This window comes from Apteryx rowi, unplaced genomic scaffold, assembly GCF_003343035.1.
Source record: "Apteryx rowi isolate R43461 unplaced genomic scaffold, aptRow1 scaffold_612, whole genome shotgun sequence".
NCBI classification, from domain to species: Eukaryota; Metazoa; Chordata; class Aves; order Apterygiformes; family Apterygidae; genus Apteryx; species Apteryx rowi.
The window spans coordinates 84,504-105,459 of NW_020450886.1; the positions used below are offsets into that span (position 1 = coordinate 84,504).

The 20,956-nt window shown below is 43.9% G+C and overlaps 1 protein-coding gene across 1 annotated transcript in view; it reads right to left on the reverse strand.

The window, feature by feature from the left end:
• Positions 1-20,956, reverse strand: part of DNAI1 (dynein axonemal intermediate chain 1) — a 145,136-nt gene that overhangs the window by 71,887 nt on the left and 52,293 nt on the right. Inside the window, exon 13 of the mRNA XM_026083736.1 lies at positions 17,559-17,806. Within this exon, the coding sequence (XP_025939521.1) occupies positions 17,559-17,806 (248 nt within the window). The remainder of the gene's footprint in view (positions 1-17,558; positions 17,807-20,956) is intronic.

Below are 20,956 nucleotides of genomic sequence, written 5' to 3' on the forward strand. Positions count from 1 at the left end.
GTGCCTGCACCTATAATATGGGTAAATTGCCGAATAAAGTTGGAATTGAATCTGCATTCTGTGACTGCGTATGATTCTTTCCCGCTACTCCCGCGGACCGCGACAGTAGGGGAAGCAAATTCTCAAGGCAGTATCTTCTGCGAAAAGACAATGCAAGGATTTTGCCATTTAAGCCTGGGAGCAGTTAGCACAAGTGCCTCAAATATCCTTTACCGTGCCAGGACCACACCAGAAGCAAAGGGGATCCCCAGTATCTGAAACCTGCAGATTGAACCCAACAATACCTTGAGCTACACATGAAAGAGAACTGCGGGTCACACACATCTGTGCTGTGGTCAGCATGAGTCTGAGCCTGTCCTTAAGTCTAGAGTCACCATCCACACCACTTACACAATGTATGTGCTAGGATCACAGCTGGTCCAGGCCCTCTCTGAAGGGAGAGTCCCAGCTTGCTCACTATCAAAGCACACATACAGGCTCTCATTAGTGAGATGTGCTCAAGCTGGGCAGGGGCAGCTGAAGCTGATTTCACTGGCTCTGCTCTTGCTAAGCACAATGCAGAAATTTTGCACCCAACCAAGTTGGGGGCCAAGTGACAGCCCATCACACTGATGGAAAACATGTAGATGAAGGCCCAGCTGTTGGAGTCTGTCCTTGATTCCACTGTGTGAATGTTGCCCAGAGTCCTCGTGTCTACACTAACACAACTTGTTGCAGCAAGCTAGTTTGGAGATGACCAACAAAGCAAATGCTGCTGTAAGCTCATGTCCTTTTTTCCAAGCCAACTTCCTTCCAGCATTCCCCAAGTGAAGATCTTCTCCCCAGCATTTGCACACTCCAAAGACCCTCTCCCTGATGGGGATCTGTTCAAGTCTTCTACCATCAGTGCTCAGTTAGGTGTTACAAACCACTTCTCCTCATCCATTGCACAGACAGCTGGGGTCGACTGCCCCAGACAGCCAAGTGGGCTGATTTGCTTGGTGTACTCCTGCTCCTAGATTAAAATCAGTCAACAGTAGCTAAGTTAGGTACATAGGGTAGGCAATCTGAACACAGTCCCTCAAGGGCAGCAAGATCTGTTCTGAGATGCTTGTCAGCAGCCATCAGTGACATTAGCTTGAATTTCAGAAAACAGAAATTGGCACTTGATTCTTTCAATTTGCCTTTAACACCTGACATCTTAATAGTGTTTGTGATTTTTTTCTCCTGATCTCTGAATCCCATGAACGCTTATTAGAGTAATTAACCTTCACGATACTGCAATAAAATTGGGCATCTGCTCAGAATTGGCCTTTTCTCTACTCCCAAAGGCCTGTGAACACAGCACAACCTCCCGTCATTAGCAATATCCATGCTGTGTGGGGTGGGACATTTGACAAGAGCACTAGGCAATTGTGTGTATGGTAGGAAGAAGTTATTTCTTTTCTGAAGCTTGTGATAATGATCCTGGGATTTTGGCTGCATGATACGATTAAAAGCAAAAATTCAGTTATGATATGGTGAAAGTAAAGAATCACATGATAAAGAAAAGTGTGTAAACAGTGGAATGGAGACAAGTAAACATAATGCTGTAAGTCATTTCCTTTGACTGATCATTGTGGGATCTGTAATAAAATCAAGGAAAACTGCTCTTTTTTTTGAATATGATCTTTAACCTGACTGGTTTTTGCAGTGCAAAATTAGCCTGTGAAACTCATTGCTATGAGGTAACCATAAGAAGAGCCTAGCACTTTTTTATTTTTATTTTATGAAGCCTGTTTTTTTTGAAGTAATACTATACAAAACTGTATTTGTTCATAGAAAAATAAAGGTAGAAATCTGCATGTTCACTGCTACATACAGAGGGTTAGCAGGGCAATAATCCACTAATTCTTAGCAAGAGAATACTATCATCTTTGTCTATAGCAGCTGGTAGTGGCTCCTGTCCAAGGCAGGAGATTAGACCATTTATCCAATCTGATTTGAAAATTCCCATGTTTCTGATGTCACTTCTATAAAACAAATAATGTTAGATCAGTTTTCATGGTGTGGAGGCTGTTAGTCACTCACATTGGCAAAATACAATTGGTCAAAATAATCCCTGCCATGAGGCTGACTTGACTGCTTTCTCCTAAGGTGACACCTGCTATTGCAAACACAAATCCCTCCGGCTGGCTCTCGGACAAAGCCCAACTGTGGGATGCAACACACGACAGATGCAGCAATTCCTTCTGTTCTTATTAATTATCTTTCATGGAGCCCTTTGCTGGAGTTGGCGTACCAGGGCTCCACTGACTCCTGTCCTAAGTCAAATAAAGGAGTTCTGGTCATTTAGCACTTAAAAAAGAGTAAGGTCTGACACCGGTAAAGAAGAGGAGAGATGAAAGCATTACTGAATCCTCAGGTCCCCCTTACAGGAACTGTTTGGGTAAGACATGCTCAGTTGACTCCAGCAGGTGACAAACTCCCTGGGCTGCTGAAGAAGGTCCCTGCCAATGTGACCTGGAGACAAATTCCTTCCAGTGACAACCTGGTAATCAGCGCAGCCCTCAGCAAAGCCATCATGGCAGGGTAGGATTTGGAGGGGACCAAAGAGGACCTCTATCCTGCTCTGAGGCAGGATCAGATACACCCCTACCATGGCTGACAATTCATCTGGCCTGTTCTCACAAGCCTCCAATGATGGGCACCTCCCATGTGACGACTATCAGTGTTTGGCCTTTATTATATTATTATTGTTATATTATTATATTATTGGCTGTATAAGGGAAATTTCCTTTACTGCAAATCAAGCCAATTACTCCTTGCCATCTCTCCAGTGGACACAGAGGCTGTTTATTCCCCACTTAAAACAGTCTTCAAAGGGACAAGAAAAGGTTATAGTGTCACTGCTCCTTTCTCTTCTTTCTCAATCAGACAAAACCTATTACTTCAGTGTTCCTTCCAGGTCCTGCTCTCTAAGCCTTCATCATTCCTGTTCCTCTCCTTCAGCCCTTCTCTGCAGCTGTAAACATGCTCTACTGGGTCTCACCTAGGCATTAGCAGACAGGAGCTGCAACCTCCTGTATCTTAGATTCCTGCTAACACAGCAGAATGGCATGTGTTTCTCAACAATATTGCACTGCTGACCATTGGCTGTAATCTGCTATAATCCTCCTTCTGGCACCCTGCTGCCTAACCAGTCATCCCCTGTTTCGTACCCATACATTTAATTTCTCCTTTCTAAATGTAGTATTTGCTCTTGTCTTTATTGAATTTCATCACATTGATTGTGGACCTTTCTTCCAATTTAGCAAGATCATTTTGAACATAATCTTGTCCTGCAAAGTGCCTTGTCCTCCCAATAGGGTTTCCTTATTCTGTAATTGGAGYTGTTAATGAAAGTATTGATCAAAAGAAGAGCCTGGACTGCCAACTGGAGGGTCTCACCTGAAGCATCTTCACAGTCTGACAGCAAGCCCTGGATAACTGTTCTTTGAGCACATTGCCTGAGCCACCTGAGCAGCCTCTTTATGGTGATTTTATCTAATCCATATTTCTCTACTTTGCTTATAAGAATGTCACTGTGTGAGCCTGGATCAAAAGCTTTAGTCGAGGCAAGATGGATAGAGGTGATAACCTCGAGTGCACCCCCCCCTTCCTCATGATGCCCATTTCTCTGAAACAAAAGAAAGAAAAGAAATTATACCGGCTTGACAATTTATTCTGGACAAATCCATCTTGGCTTCTCTGAATCACCTTGTTATCTAGACATTTACAGATGGTTTTGTCATTTGTTCCAGTGCTTTTCCAGTCATCGAAATTGGTCTGGTTGGTCAGTAATACCCTGGGTCCATTTGTACCATTTTTCCCAAGACATTTTTTCACTTTTCTGTTCCTTTGGGACCTTTCCTCCTTTCCATGGCTATGCTTGTACTACAGGTCTGAGTGTAGCCTGATGCACTGAATGCTCCATCACCCACACTTTGAGTCCCCATGGCTGGTTTAGGATGCCTCCAGTCTGGGTAAATCGTCCTCATGCTGGCTTCTGGGCCCTGTACCCTTTCCATGCCATGGTCTCTCCTGCATGAAAGGACAGACCCTTCAGGGAAAGCACCTGCAGGAACATCTTTTTTCAGGTATTGGCTCCCTGACATCAATGAAAAGAGTTTGGGGATTGATAACAGCAGACTTGACAGGTATCCCTATTCCAATCCGACCACATCACAGGTATGTTCATCCACTGGAAGCAGCAGAGTGATGCTTCCTTGCACCCATGCCTCAGAGCACACCCCAGCCCTGCATCTGAGTAGGGACTTGTACTTAATCAGTCTGGATGCTGCATTCGGGCTTGCTTACACAAAAAACACTAGCCTATGTTTACAATTCAGGATGGATGTAGCCCAAAAACTTCTTAAGATGCTTGCTAATAGTCTGAGATTGCTCTGGCTAATTCTTTAAGTGCTCCAAGGTATTTTTAAGCAGGTCATGCTGATGAGCACACACCTGTCTCATCTAAATACTCTTTAACATGCTCTTTCCCTATTCTGGCCTTTGCTCTCATCCCCTTGTTGCATTAACTGTATTAAGCAGCCAGTCTCAGATCCTTATTGTAAGATTAAACAATATGGCATCAAATATTTTATCCTTCTTCATACCACTCAGTATTAACTGAAAGCTTGCTTTAGTACGGGCCTATACTCGTCATTCCCTTAACTTCTAATGTAGTTCCCAAATATTTCCTCTTCCCTTTTACGACCCATGATAAACATAGCTCATTTTGCACCTTCACCCCTTCTAGTTTTGTTCCTATGTCTTCACGCTTTTCTCTAATACTCAGCTTTAGACACGTGTCTTTGTTTCCACACTTCAGAGTTCCTTTGTAATTCACTGAAGAGCTCTAGATACAGCTGCACTGGGCTCTCTCTGCACTTCCTGCCTTTCCTTTGCTCTGGGATAGCTTGCCATTCTGCTTAGCACAACAGTTCAGGGTGTTCGCCCATCTGGTCGCCCATCTGGCTTCAAATCTGTATTGCGTCACAGTCTCGCGCAGGAGCCCATCTGTGAATCACGGGAATACAAGTGCTTCCCAGCCCCTCCAGAGAGCCGGACAATGTTTTGCAGCAAGAACCCTAGTTGTGAGCACACGAGGTAGACAGGGAGATTCAGACACTTCTCTGTTACACTCACAGCGGCCAAAGACTTTTACCCAAGACCTAGATCAAGGCCTCCCACTAGCAAACATCTGCTTCTTGAGCAGGCACCCAAACACAGCAAGTGAATCACCCCTCAGCTGTCTCTGGCTGTACTTGCCCTAGCAGCAAAGCACAGATATAAACCCACTCTCAAGTCCACACCTCTGCATGCTCTTTATGCACAAGCTTGGACCAAAGTGAAGTGCCAGCAGAGCTCTGGGGCTCTCTCAAGGTAGGAGAGCTGAACAGCTCTGTGATTTAGTGAGGGTGCAAGCTCTCATACATACAGTTCGGCTGCATCAGTCACATGATGTCCCAGGGCACCAGCTGACAGATGAACACAGTGTGGATGCTCAGAGAGCCAGAGACCAAACTCTATCCAGCAGTATCCATCCTTCTTAAAGCAGAAACACCAGTCCTGGGCATGCTATTTGAACACTGGTCACCTTTGCTCTGTGTAAAGAGACAAGGATACTTTCTCCATTTTGCTGATATCCTGTTTTTATACATCTACAGATGTGGTAGGCTGCCTCAGCATCATGCTGAGGGCTTGTGCTGACGTGGTGATCCAYGATAAATTGCCTTATAAGTCACTTCTTTTGGAGCTGGGCCATCCCCTCCTGTGTTCCTGGAGCAAATGTTCTCCTGAACTCCCCTACTGCTGTCTTCGATTTGAGCTAAGAAACAGTTCTCATCTCTTCCCTCTCTCACTTCCAAATGTGTTTCTTGTTCGTTCCTGCCAGCTATTCTCAGCTGAACAGCATCTGGAAGCATCAAGTCATTACCAGCAGAGAAGAAATCTTTCACATTCTTTTCCTTCTGTCAATGACAAAATGTCAGCTTTTTGTTTACTCCCCTCTCCTTATCACTCGCCTCGGCTGTTTGCCCAAGGGATCCACTGTGGTGAAAGTCCCCTAGGACAGTCAGCTGATCCTCAGTCCGCTGACTTTCTGTTTTGCTGGAGCAAATAGCTTGTCCCTCCTTGCTCCTGTGACAAAGTAATGCCTCTATAACAAAGTCCCCAAATGCCCTGCATTAAGCACACTGCCAGCTATTCTTTGCTCCTCATCAGGCTCATCAGCCCGGCCCTGTAAGTGGGCCCTGCTGCCTCACTGAGGATCATCAGCCAGCTATCAAAAGCGATGCCAAGACCTTCACCTGGGGGAGAACACACGAAAAGCAAGGCTGCTCTCCTGAAATCAGTCACAAGAGACCCTAAAATACCAGCTCAGTCAGTCACCTCGAAAGCACAGGTTACTTCACTCACATGCAAAGTAACACCAGTGTCAGTGGTTATACMTCCCAAGTGACAGGCAGAGCAAGTTTTAGGGGTGAGGAGCAGGGCAGTGTGTGGGGTCCCCCACGCTAACTTAGCAGTACAAGTTGTCCTACGTGTAGGTTGAAAGAAGGAAGACAGAAAGCCTCACTCCTCACCATGGTTAGTTGGAATGAAGGCAAGACTGAGCTAAATCCAGATAACTCACCTTGACTAGAGGCAAGAATGAAGATCTTATGGTGCTGTGACAATTGAGGGCAGACTGCTTGCTCCAAGTTTTAGGTCAAAGCAGCCCAGTCAACTTCTTTGGCTGAGTCCATACTTTGGGGCAAGGGAGCTCCTGGGTCCTGATTGCACCTTGACTGTCCAACAGGCCATATGGCAGAAGAAGATTTGACTGTGCCCTGGCTGCTTGTTGGCCTGAACTTCCTGCCCAGTATAAATCCGGGAAGCAGAAAGGAAGGAGCCATGGTAAGCTCCAGTAGGTCCCCTAATGAGGAGGACCAGAACTATGGGGCAGACAGCATGCCCATCTTGGAGCCTGCATGGCACGATATAGCATACAGGGCTCCTGCCCTGTAATGCCTGCTCAGCAAAAGAGGTTGCTGGGTTGTATCAGGACTTGTTATCATTCCCAATCATTACATTGGGAAGCAGACAGCATTCGTGCTGTGGTACATGTAGTAAGAATGAAAAATCTCAGACAAAATAACAGTTTCAGTCAACATTGCTACAGAAAACACAAGCCATGAAAGCACACTTGACTTTGTTCTCAGGAGCCCAGCAATGAACACCTTGTCCCCTGTCCCTGTCCACATCCTTGAGCTCTAGACAAGGTGCTGGTAAAAACATACAGGATAGAAGAATCCAGTCATAACTAAAGAGGAGCAGCTGCCCCAGAAAGGAAGAATCAGGCCTGCCGCATGGGGAGAACTGGGCTGCCTGCCCCACTGTCGGCCTCAAGAGTCATTGCGTGTCTTGAAACTCGGCCACTGCCTAAGATGCATGCGGGGGGAAGAAATTGGAGACTCGCTTCTGAGGGGGTTGTGACCTTTTGGGCCAGGACAGGGGTGCCTGTGTGGAGCCAAAATCAGATGTCCCAGAAAGGTTCATCTGAGCCTCTGACTGTCAGACCCCCATTCACCCTTTACATAGAAGAAAGTAGGTCCCACTGTGAACCACATGTAAGGAAGAAGTATTCAAGGTCTTCTTTGTTTCAGTCCTGTATAAAAAGATGAATTGTGACTAGACATTTAATAAAATTAACTTTAAGGCCAGAATGCTGAGATAAGACAGATATATTCAGCTTAGCAAGGCCTGATGAAATTCACCCTAGGGTGCTTCAGGCAGCAGCTGAAGCAATCTCTGAATCATTTGCAATTATCTATGAGAAACAGAAGACAGGAGAGGTCCTAAAGGACTGGAAAAGAGCAAATAACTCCCCAGGAAACCCAAAACAAAACCTGTCTTGAAACATAGGTTACAGGACTAAGTCAGGACCAGTCAGCCTAACTCTGAATCTGAGAACTGGAACAAACTATTAAGTCATCAATACATAAGTATCTACAGGATAAGAAGATAAGAAACAGTGAATATGGTTTGTCAAGGAAAGATCTTGTCAAACAAAATTGATTTCCTTCCTTGACAGGGTAATGGGTCTAAAGAATTAGAGGGAAGCAGCAGATGTGATTTACCTTAATTTAGTAAGGCTTTGGACATACTCCCTGTGATGTTTTCAGAAGCAAGCTAAGAAAGTAAGGTCTAGATGTAATTACTGTGAAGTGAATGAGTAATTGAAAAATGAATCTTCAAGAGTAATAATCAGCAATTTCCTGACCACCTGGGAAAACATCTGCAGATGGGTCCCACAAGAGACTGTCCTGGGTCCAGCTCTATTCAGTATTTTCATTAGTAACTTGCAAAATGGATTGCAAAACGTATGGGATATTTGCAGATGACACTAGTTTAGAGGAAGAGGATTTTGTCAGAATCAGAACTCAAACTTATCCTGACAAACTGCAGACAGTCTTAAAACAACAAGGTGAAATTCAGTAAAGACAAGTACAAAGTGCCACAGACAGGAAGAAGAAAGCGTATAAATGAGTACAATTTAGGGAATTTCTGGTTAAGTGGCAGTAGTACAGAAAAAGATCAGAGGCTGGTGAGGGAATCAGCAAAGTGATACTGCTGGAGAAAAATACAGAAATCCTTTTCACATGCATTAAGAGGTGTGTACCATGTAAGACTGACTAGGTAATGACCTCAGTCTATTCAGTACTGGTGAAGACAGCTAGATTATTCAGTCTCATTTTGAAAAAAGCACTTCAGGAATGATATCGCAAGACCTGTGATGCCCTGGCTGGGAGGAAGGGGACTCTCCTCTCACAGACTCTGCCAGTTCTCATTTCTGTGATTCAGGAACAGTTCTCCAGTTCCAGAAATGAAGGTTCTGTCTGATTTTAAATTCAGTCTCACGTCTCATGAGCTTACTGCATGTCAAGTTCAACCATGCTGTGACGGCTTCATTCACTGCAATAGATGAGATTCCTTTGTGTAACAGACAAATCTTATGAGAGTGAGTAAAAGATGATAGAGAGATATAAATAAATACTTTGATTTACATATATATAAAAAACATTTAAAAATAAATCTACTGAAAAACGTTCCTAATCTGAAAATCTGGATTTTCTTTTAAATGCAAATGTTTCAGCTATGACAGCAATCTACAGATAAGGGAAAAGATAAGCAGAGCAGAGTTCTCAGTGCTATTTTGTCCTTTGTAGAAAAATACGTTGATGATTTACCATAAAATCATGCAACATGACAGAATGCATCAACTCAACGTGCTTAGGAAGTAAACTTGCCCCATGATAGAAACCATTAAAGAGGTAAGGTCTACAATGAGTACATCTTCCTGAAGGTGAGCCAGTAATATTTAAATGCTTGCCTGTACTGTTTGCATTAGAGAGGAGATGGTTTAGATGGCTGACAAATGTCAAACTGTTCAAAGATCCCAATAGCTTCTAGTCTAGTTTGTGCTTCCTTTATTGCTCCTACATCTCTAATGAACAACTTTAGCCCAAAGTACTCCCTGCCATCCTATCATCTGAAGCAGAATTAGGGACTTACTCTGACGTCTCCTGACTTTATCTATTGCCTTTTTCTGTACACAGCTTTCTTGACAATAAACATGCTAGTTAGGAGAGTCAGGATGGCTCACAGATTTGGTTACAGTTGATAGGTACTGAAATGAAGACAGTTTCTTCATCTACAAAGATGTTACAGCATCCAAGACAGCCAGCTTGGCAGGACAATAATTCACCAAGCAAATATCCAGGAGGCAGAACTCCTCAGCCTACTGCTACAATAACCCAAAGCATCTCAAAGAACCCTGGAAGGGAAGGCACAGCACAGGAGCTGATAAGGAGGTCAGGTCCCCAAGAGCCTGGATGTTCCTGGAGCAGCACTCTTCTGCAGGCCATCAGTTACCTGCTCACAGGCAGGAAGCTGGCTGATGGCTTTATTCATGGGTATAAGGAAACACCAGGCTCATCCGGTGTGAGATGGCTGCTCCTGCTGCAGGCAATAGCATGAACTTCCTGCCTAATAATTTACAAATGCCTCCTCTCATTCTAGCAGCATATGGCAACTTGCAAGCCTTACTACAGTCCTTCCTCGTGTTTGCTCCTCCTCCTCAAAAGTTTCCTCTGCCAAACAGGAGAGGCAGTGGAGCAGCCAGCACGATCACCACCAAGGGAAGCTTTCAGTAGAAGTGCTCACCACCACTGAGGATTTCATGTAAAATAAACTCCCATGTCATATTTAGCCTCATAAACACTCCTCTTCTGAAAATCACCTGTCTCCTACAAGTAGATCAAGTGCCTTCCACCTTGACAGCTTCCTCTTGGGGCTCACAGCCCCAAGCACCATCTCTTGGACACCAATGAACTCAAGAGTGCAAGACCAGCGGACAGGAGAGAAGAATCAGGCCCACTGCACCAGTGCGTTCACACACCACACGCCTGTTTGAGAGGCAAAAAGAGGGTAGTGAAACATCTCCTACCAAAAAACATGTTCAGTGATGTTGGGAGTGACTCCAGCACTGAGCTGGCGAGAGCGTATGGCCATGAGAGTGACATTCATGCAGGGCAAAGGCCCAGCCTGAGGCCTGTGCATCATTCATGCTTCAGAGACTCAGATTTATGTGAAGAAGCACAGCCCGGTTATAAATAGAACCGGACAAGGCTGGCCCTACTTTCAGTTTCTTTTCTTCCTGCTGGGATTTGGATGCTCTGCTTGGTACAGTGTTTCACCAGGAATCTGCTTGCTTATTCCCCTCACAGTGCTTCCTGCTGTATTTATTAGGCTGGTATGTTAGCAGCTGAGGAGCAAGGAACCAGACATTAGACTCTTCCTGTTTGTCCTGTCAGTGGTCGTGTTCCCATGTCAGACACAACACGTAGCTGAATGATGGGTGCCAGAGGCCAGCAAAGCTCTGGGGTATTCAACCTATTGCAATTCACGGCTCATGGTTTCAATTCTGACTGTGCTCATCGAGCAAGATTTCCAATTTACAGACAAAATATGAAGTTCCCTGCTCCATGTGTAGGGAAAGCAGATACACACGGCAGGCAGGCTCACATCCAAATCCCCAAGCTGTCTGATGCTGCTAAATCAGAGACAGCATCTGCAAGATGCCTGACAGAAGGTTCCCGTCATCGCAGAATCGAGCAGACTTGCAGCAGGGAAGGGGAGAGCCAGCTCCTGGGCATGCCAGGTGCTGTGCGTCTCCTAGACCGCAGCTCACCCCAGCCCTGTGGGGTGGCAAGAGGCTGCAAAAGGTCCCAATGTATCAGCCGTGGCGAGCRACCGATTCCCGCACCTTGCTATAAATCAGTATGGCTTTGCTTACAAAGTCCCTGCCCAGCTTGCATCTAGCTCTGCTCTTATCTCTTATCTCTATTTCCTCTTCTTCAGCGAAGCACTCCGTCTTTCACAGGCTGGGTCAATGCTATTAAGACCCATCCAGTCTGCGTGCTTTCTCCATCTATTTTCAGGATCTAGCAGTCAGCATTTTAGACCAGGGTGGTCACATTTTATAGATCAGCATAGAAATACTTTTTTCCACAAAGATCCAACGTAACTTATTCCTGTTAAATGTTTAGTTAACTTTTGCAATTGCTATAAATTAATAGAATAGGATTCAAAGATCCAAGCAGCCAAACAAATGCATTACAGCTTCTCTGCCATTTGAAACTTCAGGCTAACATTTTCCAACATCTCAAGGCCTTTAGGGACTCTTAAATTTTAAGAGTGAAGTTTTCTCCATGAACCAGCGCAACTACAACTAACAAGCAGAATATTATACATACTTTGTTTGTAGGCACTCAAAAAGAAATAAACAGCCTGAAAAGCCATGATAAGATGGTTCAGATCTTAAGCAAAAGGATAGGGAGGGAGAAGAACAACACAGTGCTAGAGAAAAATCTATTTAGCAAGCAGCAGTGACAGCAGAAGGCAGAAAGAAAGTTCAGCATCTGCATGAAGTACAGAGGGAAAAGCAGCAACAAAGGGAAAAAACTCCTTTTCAGACAAACCTTACATGAACTGCAAGGGAGGGTTTCAGTGCTTTGCAAGAGAATTTCTAACCTGCAAGAATCCAGACCCAAGGTGCAGTTTAAAAATAACCAGCTACAGAAACTGAATCTCCAGAAGGTATACTCTGATACTATCTCAAAAAATAAAACATCGATGTTACAAGATCAGTGATTTTGTCCATTAATGTCAAAGATACTTAGGAAGAAGCATTTGGACACTTACCTTGTCTAACCTTAAAGTGGCTCCAAGAAGTGGTCCAAAAAGTTTTGAACAAAGATGCTGCAAAAGATTTTATCAAGCAGCTCTGCCACAGCACTGTGTCCTGCCTCAACCACCTCCAGCTGACTACAGAAGTCCTCTCCATCCCAGAACTGCTATGGCAGTTCATACCTCCTTCCTCTTTTGGCTGGTCTAAAACAGTACAAATCACTCAAACGTGAAGCTGGCAGCACTTGGGAAACTGCAGTTTCCACTGGTTCACAGCACGTCACATCTCTCTCATTCTCTGCATGTGGTTCTCATATACACACTCTCAAGTCCTCCAGTCTTCTTGCCAATACAAAGGCCAGGGCTCAGGATGTCGAAGTGAGCCTCAGGCTTCAGGATGGACCTCCCTGGCTCAAGAAAGCTTTCCCTAATAATGGTGAAACATGATGTGTGGGAGAAAGATTTCCTCCAGCACCACTGTGGTTCTGCAGTGAACTCTCCCAGGTATTAAGGACAACTGGAAAGCTGTGGTTCTTTATCCTGCTTTCTACAGCAAGCATATGGCAACCCTTCCCAAACACAGCCCTTCCTGCCTACATTTCCCTCCAGGAGAGGACAAGGGAGCAAACAGATGACAGATGGTTGTCAGCCACCAAATGCCTCCTGGTGCTGCAGCAATGAGTGCAGTGCAAGGCCCCGGACAGTCTGGAGCAGCTGATGCTGCAACAACCTGTTACTGGATGCAGAGTTCACTGCAGGGAGCAGGACTGCAGCTAATGATTGCCCCAGCAAGGGAGCCTCTGCCAGACCAAGGTCTCTGGGCCCCAAACCCACAATGATCAGCGTATGGAAGCTCTTCCCACACCTCAGCACTTCTGTGCACATGCTGAACGACTCTCTGGTGAGAATACAGTGGCCTCCCTTATTTCTGGGACATAAGAGGTTAACCAAGCTTTTTGCCCTGCTTGCACTGGGCCAGGTATGTAAGGCAGGGCTGGTAGAAAGAGCAAAGTAGGAGAAAGGTACTGGAGGACTGGAGAGAAAGGTCTGCTGTGTAGACATTGCACTGAGCCAGAGTGAGAGATGCGGTTTGCTTGTGTCATCCTACATGCTTTGTGCTAAATGAACCTCGCTGTCTGGTTTCTGTTCTGTTACCCCTCCAGTTTACGTTCTCCCACTTGCCAGCTCTCAAGGCAAGCCATCCTGACTATCTTCATCCCCATCTCCTGTCCAGCCTTACTGGTTTCAGGTCTCCCTTGCTCTCTTTTCTTCTCCAAATTTCTGTTTCTCCTCTGGATTTCTTCCATAACAGGAATCTCATAAAGTTGAACAAGGTTTTACCTCTGAACTGCCCCCAGAAAACACCCATTTTGTGCTTCTTAGCAGTGAAGGCAACAGGATGGGAGTTGAGCCTGTTCTGAGAAAGCTGATTTTTATTCTGACCTTGATAGCAACCTTCTGTCTCTCTTTTTTATTTTCTTTGCATCAAACCCTTTGTTTGCCTGAAGCCAAAGAAACACAACATTATGTGAAGCAGTAACATCTCAGAAGCAAAGTATGCTGCAGAAGCTGTTTGTCTGACTGTGGATGACAGATTTACAAGACTGACAGTCATCAGAAAGGAGGCACTGTGCTGGTATGACAGTGGATTACGACAAAATGTTTTTTCTTCTCTTAAGTGCAGGGAATACAGTCAGCTCCCTGGAAAGGCCTTCTTTGTGGAGCTGTGACCAGTAGCATGGAGTAGGGTGAAGAACAGCAGGTTATGCTGACTGTAAAGGTATTCTGTAACTGAACTCATTTACTTCCATCAGCAAAATAAGATCTTGCTAGGTGAGTCTGAGGTGACATTATGCATTGCTAAGACTCACTGAAGAGTTATTTAAGGCCTTAGATAAGAACACAGAAAGCAGAGACGCAGAAGAGATCACACATTTATGGGAAAACTTCCAGTGAGAGAGTCTCAGGTGTGTTTTGTTTGATTTACACCTGAGATGGGAGTTCCACAAATTCTACTGGGAAGCTCTTATGCAAGCTGATACTTTCTCTAGTTTCCTTTGGCAGACTGCAGACTATCAGAATGCTGCTGTGTCCTTTTCATGCTAACAATGAGCATCCCATTTAACCTGAACGGCATTTGGCAAGGAGTTAGCAAGCAGTGGCCAGTCCCTTCTCCTCCCATGCACAAATATAAGGCAGAAAATAACTCTTTCAAGATGCCATCTGAAGCGCCATGTTGTCAGCTCCTCAGGCAGGTCAGATCAGATTTAGTAAATTAACAATGAACAAAGTTGTTTTTCTAACCAGTGATCTCTCTATAGAAATCCCAGGCCAAATTGTGCTCATGGGTAAGCTTGCCACAGCTGAGATTTGTTCTAAGCACAGCTGAAAGAAATGTTCCCTTTGCAGATCAATACTGTGCAGTGGGAATTTCGTCAGTAATTCTCATAGTGAGCAAGTAAAGAAAAAAAACATTCCAATCCCCTGCAGCAGTACTGGCTCTGTACCAATCCCAGTGGCAAGCAGAAATAAAGTCCTTATTTTGATGTGCAACTATGAACTAGAAACACACAGTGGAAACAAACCTGTTGAATAAGATGTGTTTTAAGAGACAGCAGAGCAGCAGAAATAAACTTTGACACAGCAGATAGTTTCATTTATCAATCCCTGTTTCTGAAATGCTCAAGCTTCCAAAATCTTCAAACTTTCTCAGATGAAAAGGTCTATCTGGATTATTTATTTCCTGGATTATCCTCCCCAGAGGAGACTGCTCTGGTGGGCTCTGCCAAGGTGTGTGGCAGAGTCTAGTCAAGTTGTACCACTTTGGTCACCCTGATTTACATCCAGAGCCAAACTGTGGGATTTAGCCACTGTTATTAACAGATGCCTTGTCCAGGGACTTGCTTTCTAGGAGTACTCAGGGCTGGAGATGATGGAGGGCTGAGGCTTTTGCTAACTGTTTGGATCATTATTTTAATTGAAGCGGGCTATCGTCTATGTTTAACCCAGCAGAATGCCACAGGTTTGGCACAGTTTCCCAGGAGCTCACTCCTTTTAAGCTGGCGTTCAATCAGTTTGTACCATGCAGTCAAAGGCAGAGGCCTGAACTCACTGACCTGGGAGATCATTTCCAGTTTTATTTTCCTTTAAGACTGAAGGTTTCAGTAACTATATTAGCCACACTGCACTGCATACATATGTATTCATGTGTCYACGTATGTGTTTATTCCTTTCCGGTTTGGGAATTTAATCAATTGGTAGTAAGGAATTAGAAGTAGATAATTTAAAACAAGCCAGAATTTTCTATTATTTACACTGCAGTAGGACTTTATATATAGAAAACTCTTGCCAAATCTATAAGAAGCCATTGCTATGCACTTTATGAAATGGGGGCCAGTATCAGGCAGACAACCTCATTCTTAGGTAACAGAATTAGAAATTTTGTACTTTATTATTTTGGTGTTAATAATAGGCTATCTTACATTACCTTTGTCTTATGCAAAGTTACTGAGATATTACTAAGTCATTGAAGATGAAATGGCAAAAGAAAAGAACTGTCAGGCTGCTTTACTCACTTCCCATTTTGCTTCTATTGTGAAAGGGACTGTATTGTTTCAAAAAGAACGAACGAAGCAGGCCAAAGAACAAGACTCTTAAATTTTTGGGAGACCTTTGTTACCTTTTCTAATCGGTCTTTAAAGTCATGGGCTTGCAGTTGCTACAAAAGTRAGAGCTGCACAAGGTGGTCTAGACAAAGAAGAGGCATTCAGATTAGCTGGGATATTTGTGTGGGGAGAAACAGAGCATCTTCGAAGTAAATCTGAGAAGTCATCACGTTCTAGAATCTTTTCGTGCAGAATGAGGAATAACAATCCAGTGTCTCAGCCAAACAAACCATCCTTCAGGCTCGTTTTTCTCCCATGCAATGAAATTCAAAAACCCTTTCTAACCTTTTTGGCTGATGTTGACAAATGCCTACAGTTCAGATCTTTCCAACAGAGGTACAAGTTCTTCTGATTGCTGTGCAATCGCCTTATTTCTATGGCAATGGGAGGAGCTTGCAGTTCTTTGCCCTCTGTAATGTGAATGTGCGAGTGTGTGTGTGCATGTGTGCATGTGACACATTGCATGATAATGACAACCATGGCTGGGGATCCCAAGTAAACCCGAAAGAAGAGCTAAAGAAGCTTCCTAAAAGAAAAATTTTGACCAGATAAGGAGCAATTATAAAATTCAAGCCTTCTTGGAAATGTTGCATTTGCCCATAACCTCCCTGTTTACAGCAAGCACCAGTCTTGCTCTCAGCAAGTCCCACATTCACCTGCAGGTCCATCAAGATCCCTTCATTTCTTGGACTTTTATTGGAAAATGCAATAAAAAGGGCCATGGTGGGGGGACAACCTATGCATGGCAGTGTCAAAGTACAAGGAACATCAACAGTGTGCCTGGAGGCATGACTGCTTTAGGCAGGAAAGCCTAATGTGGGTGACAGCAATAGTTTTGGTGGCAACATCAGTAGCCCTGGCCAGTGAACTAAAAACACACCCCCGGACCTCAGCAGGCTCATAGAGGTCATGTTGAAATCTGTGCTGGCACACTTGTACTGCTGTGAAAGAGATCAGAAGCACATACTCCTTCCAGTGCGCCAATTTTAACTCAGGTTACAGTATAGATATAGCTATAAAGCCAGTCGGATGTAACAATATATTCACCCCAGCCCTTTACAATACCATCTGTCTGGAGAGTCTTTGTAACAGATGCCAGGGACGCATTTTAAGAGGCAATAGTTTAAGAGCATCATCTGCACGTCACAATCCTTAATCCACTAAAAATCTTCAAGGTCAATGACAGAGTAGTGCATTTTGAATCCCAATAGCAGCAAGTTTCACGAGGAGCTGTCCCTAGGCCAACTGTGTCCCAACACAGGTCTCTTTTAGGGCCAATTATGTGTTTTAGACCCTGCTCATTAGTGGCTGCCCTTTGAGTTTGTATTTGGAAAATAAACAGCACTGAATGCTAGTATATACAGAAGGGACCAGTTCCTCCCTAAACAGAAGTCATTTATAATAATGAAAACTAATGAGAAATAATTATTTAAAGCAGAAGTTTGCTCACATGTTTAGTTTCTGTTGAGGACCAAGGATTCATCCCATTTCCTTGCATTTCTGTATAGTTCCAAAGTAGTTTTAAATATCACATTTGAATCAATCAATCACTAATGCATGTATTAAATCAACACATCTGCCCCTACAGCACTTTTCCCTGATGTGCCCAAACTCAGCACAATTAAAGGACAGGTTAGAGGAAAGGAAAAGCACGCTCACCTGCCACACTGGATCCGTGTGCTTTCCTGACTTAGCACTACTCTTGTAGCTGGGCTGGGAGCTTGGCTTCTTCAGATTGTAGATTGCCACGTTGCCGTCATAAAAGCCCACTGCCACGAGGTGGGGGTGGGCATTGTGGATGTCCAGACACATGATGCCACTCTCACTGCTGAAGATATACTCGGGGAAGGAGGGGTTCTTCATGGTGTACAGCAGGAGCATGCCCCGGCTCTGCTTCATGAAGTCATCTAAGCAAAGAGGAGTTTCACTGTCAAATCAGTTTCCCAGATTTTCTACTATTGAGACATATGGTCTGACAGCACTGACCTATGCCTAAAAACAATCTGAACACAAGGTCATGTGGGAAAGACTTCAAACACAGGACTGAACAGTCATGTTGGGGTGCCTAGATCTGAACAGCCTTTCCTCTATTGATATGCCAGCCCCAGGACGTGGGGACAATGTGCTTATGCAGAAAAACTCCTATTTTAGCAGGTTGTTTCTATAAGGGAAAGTTGAGAGACCTTGGAGGACAAATGTATTTGGAACTCCTGGACACTTACTTCTTTGGGTTTGGATTTCATTAACATTGCATACACGCAGACAGAACCACGGATAGATGCATTTCAATTTCTGTATTGACTGTTTGATATTACAGCCTCTTCTGCTTCTTCAGAGAAAAACATGCCATTTAAGTACATATACAGAATCACACCCACTGCCATTACATGTAACTGTGCAATGCACAACTCACTGCAGCTTTATTTTCAGTTTATAGCCAACATCTCCTCGTTTTGCATAAAAGTTCTCTTTTGCTGAAAATTTCCATTTTCTTTTCCACTTATTTTTACCTTTCCTTTCTGCAGCCTGCAATTAGCTCTCCCTATTCTCAATAGGACCAATTTTCTTTCATTTTTATCATGTCCTGACTGTCCTCTGCAGTTCTAGGTTTTTTGCTTGTCTAAAAAACAATTTCCAAAGTCTTTTAAAGGGGTAGAAAAGTTGTTGATGCAGATAAGCTCCCCAGAAGTAAAGAAGGAGCTTTCCTAAACTATCAAAACAGTGCTCTCTCTGAGGGAATCCTAGACATCCTTCCAAATGCTATTTTTTGCTTTGGCATGTAGAATACGGGAAACAATTTTACCACTTTTTTGTGCTTCAGCTACCTACTATATGTCATATATCCAGAATAGTCACCTTCTTTTAAAAGTACTTCCTACCTTGCCTAACATTTTGACCGGTCTGCAGGATAAGGACTTGGTAAGTGCATACCCAGAGATAACATTAATTTCAGAGAACTCTCCTTGGCAGTGAGCTGTTCCCAAATCAGCCTGCAGGTACAGATGTTGATTTCCTCAAACTTATCGAGGCCACATAAAGAACATCTGAAGAATTAGTAAAGCAATCCACACATCAACAAAACTATTAATGCTGCTCTTTATTTGGACTGCAGACATATTCTAACTTTTGAAGTATGCAGCGCTGCTTTTCGTGGGACCCTCTGTAGACCAGGGCCAGGCAGGGGAAAGGGTTTCCTTATTTTGCAGAAGTGTGAGATACCAATACTGGCATCATTTTAGAAGTACCTGAACCCAAACAATATTTTTAAACATATTATTTGGAAAAGGGAGGAGCTTATTCCTAGAATTCTAGCTGAAAAGAAAATAAACTTGCTTTCTCTGTCAGACATCTGCACCATCCTTCTCAGAATTCATAGAACTGCCTTTGTTCTTAGCCAACTAATGTCATCAAACTGTTACTAAGTCTAGGTCCAGGTCCTGGGATGTAGGTCCTGATAAAGAAGAATCCCTCCTCTCCTCAGCAGGAGAAACACTCAGAAAGGCTGTGCAGGCGACCTACCACGAGCGACTCACAGAAGAAGGAACTAGGAAGTCAAATCTGCTAGCTGGCCTTTGAGCTCAACTCATTTCTTGCTCTAATTTCTCCTGGACTGTGCTAAACAACAAGACATATTTCTAAAAAGTCTATGGCGCACATTCATTCTCTGCCTGTAGGCACTAAGCTGAGGGGCATAGGAATGCTGTCCCCCCATGCTGTGCACAGACGGCAGAGACACATTGCCACGGACTGAGTCAGCCCACCAAAAACCTGAACTGTTTTCTGGAGATGCCTTTTTCTTTGTTGATCTGGCAGGATCATAGGCCAGCCCCATTCCTCAATTAGATGAGACAGAGCAAGGCCTTTATTGGGTAAAATAACTCAGTAGCATCAGTAAATCCACCTGGAGAACATTAGCCTCAAAGGGGAAAGCAAGGCCTTGGAAGAAGTCTAACAGAGGTGAAATACAGGAYTGAATTTGCAGATTAAGACACCTAAATGCAGGTCTACTGGTAGCTGTCTGACAGTTTGCTCAGAGCCTAAGCTCCCACTGCGATCAGAAGAGATCAATCAATCCACTTCACTGAGTGTAGAAAACTCACCTTAAAGAAGATCCCTATATTTGGTCTGCTGACTTACTCTCCAGGCTCCACCAACTGTAAGGGCAAAGACCTGACTTCCTCCCATTCTCTCCTTTGTGTTATGAAATACACTGGATATGGGTTAAATCATAGATATGTGAATATTTCAGATAAGTCTAGATAATACGTTTGGTAATGTAGAGCCTATTTCTGACGAAAGGCAAAGTGATGAGAATAATCCACAATTAACATTGAAGCATGGCATATAAATCCCAGTAAAACAATAAGCTCCAGAGAATAGGCATATAAATCCATTTCACTGAAGGGTGAATTCTCATCCAGAGTCCTAAGATGTGACATACAACATTCTCTCTCATAAATAAAAAATATAAGCTGATTTCATTAGCAACATTTAATATTCCAGAAAGCACGTAAACAAAGCAGAATATACGAGTTATAATTTAATGCATGGGCTTTTCAAGAGGAAGGTTTGTGTGTTTCAGTAAAACCTAGAAGAACACTGCAGCGTGCCCCAAATCCTGTGTAGTCGAACTCTCAAGATGAAGGTTACTTATGGAAACAACATTAAAAGAGCGTAGAGCATGCAGTGGAGCAAAGGGTGCAGACCCGAGAGTTAGCAGCAGCTGGAGACCTGAGACAGCTTCTCTGCTCGGTGCTGCTCTGCACTATTACGAATGCAGCAGCATGAACTGAAAAAGCAGAAGGTATCTGCCCCATGCAGACTCTCCAAGTGCAAATTAAAATGTGACTCTTCTTCCAAGATATAAGGCCTGGAAATAACTGAGATACTAGATGGTTGCTCTGAAAAACATACCGGCAGGAGTTGTTCTTCCACTTACAGGAAGACACAGGGCAGCACAGCAATAAGAGGACAGCAAACAGACTGTTGCCATAATGAGGAAGAGCTGTATGTGATGAGGATCCTAAATGTCCATCTGAGTGGAGGTTAAATTTCAG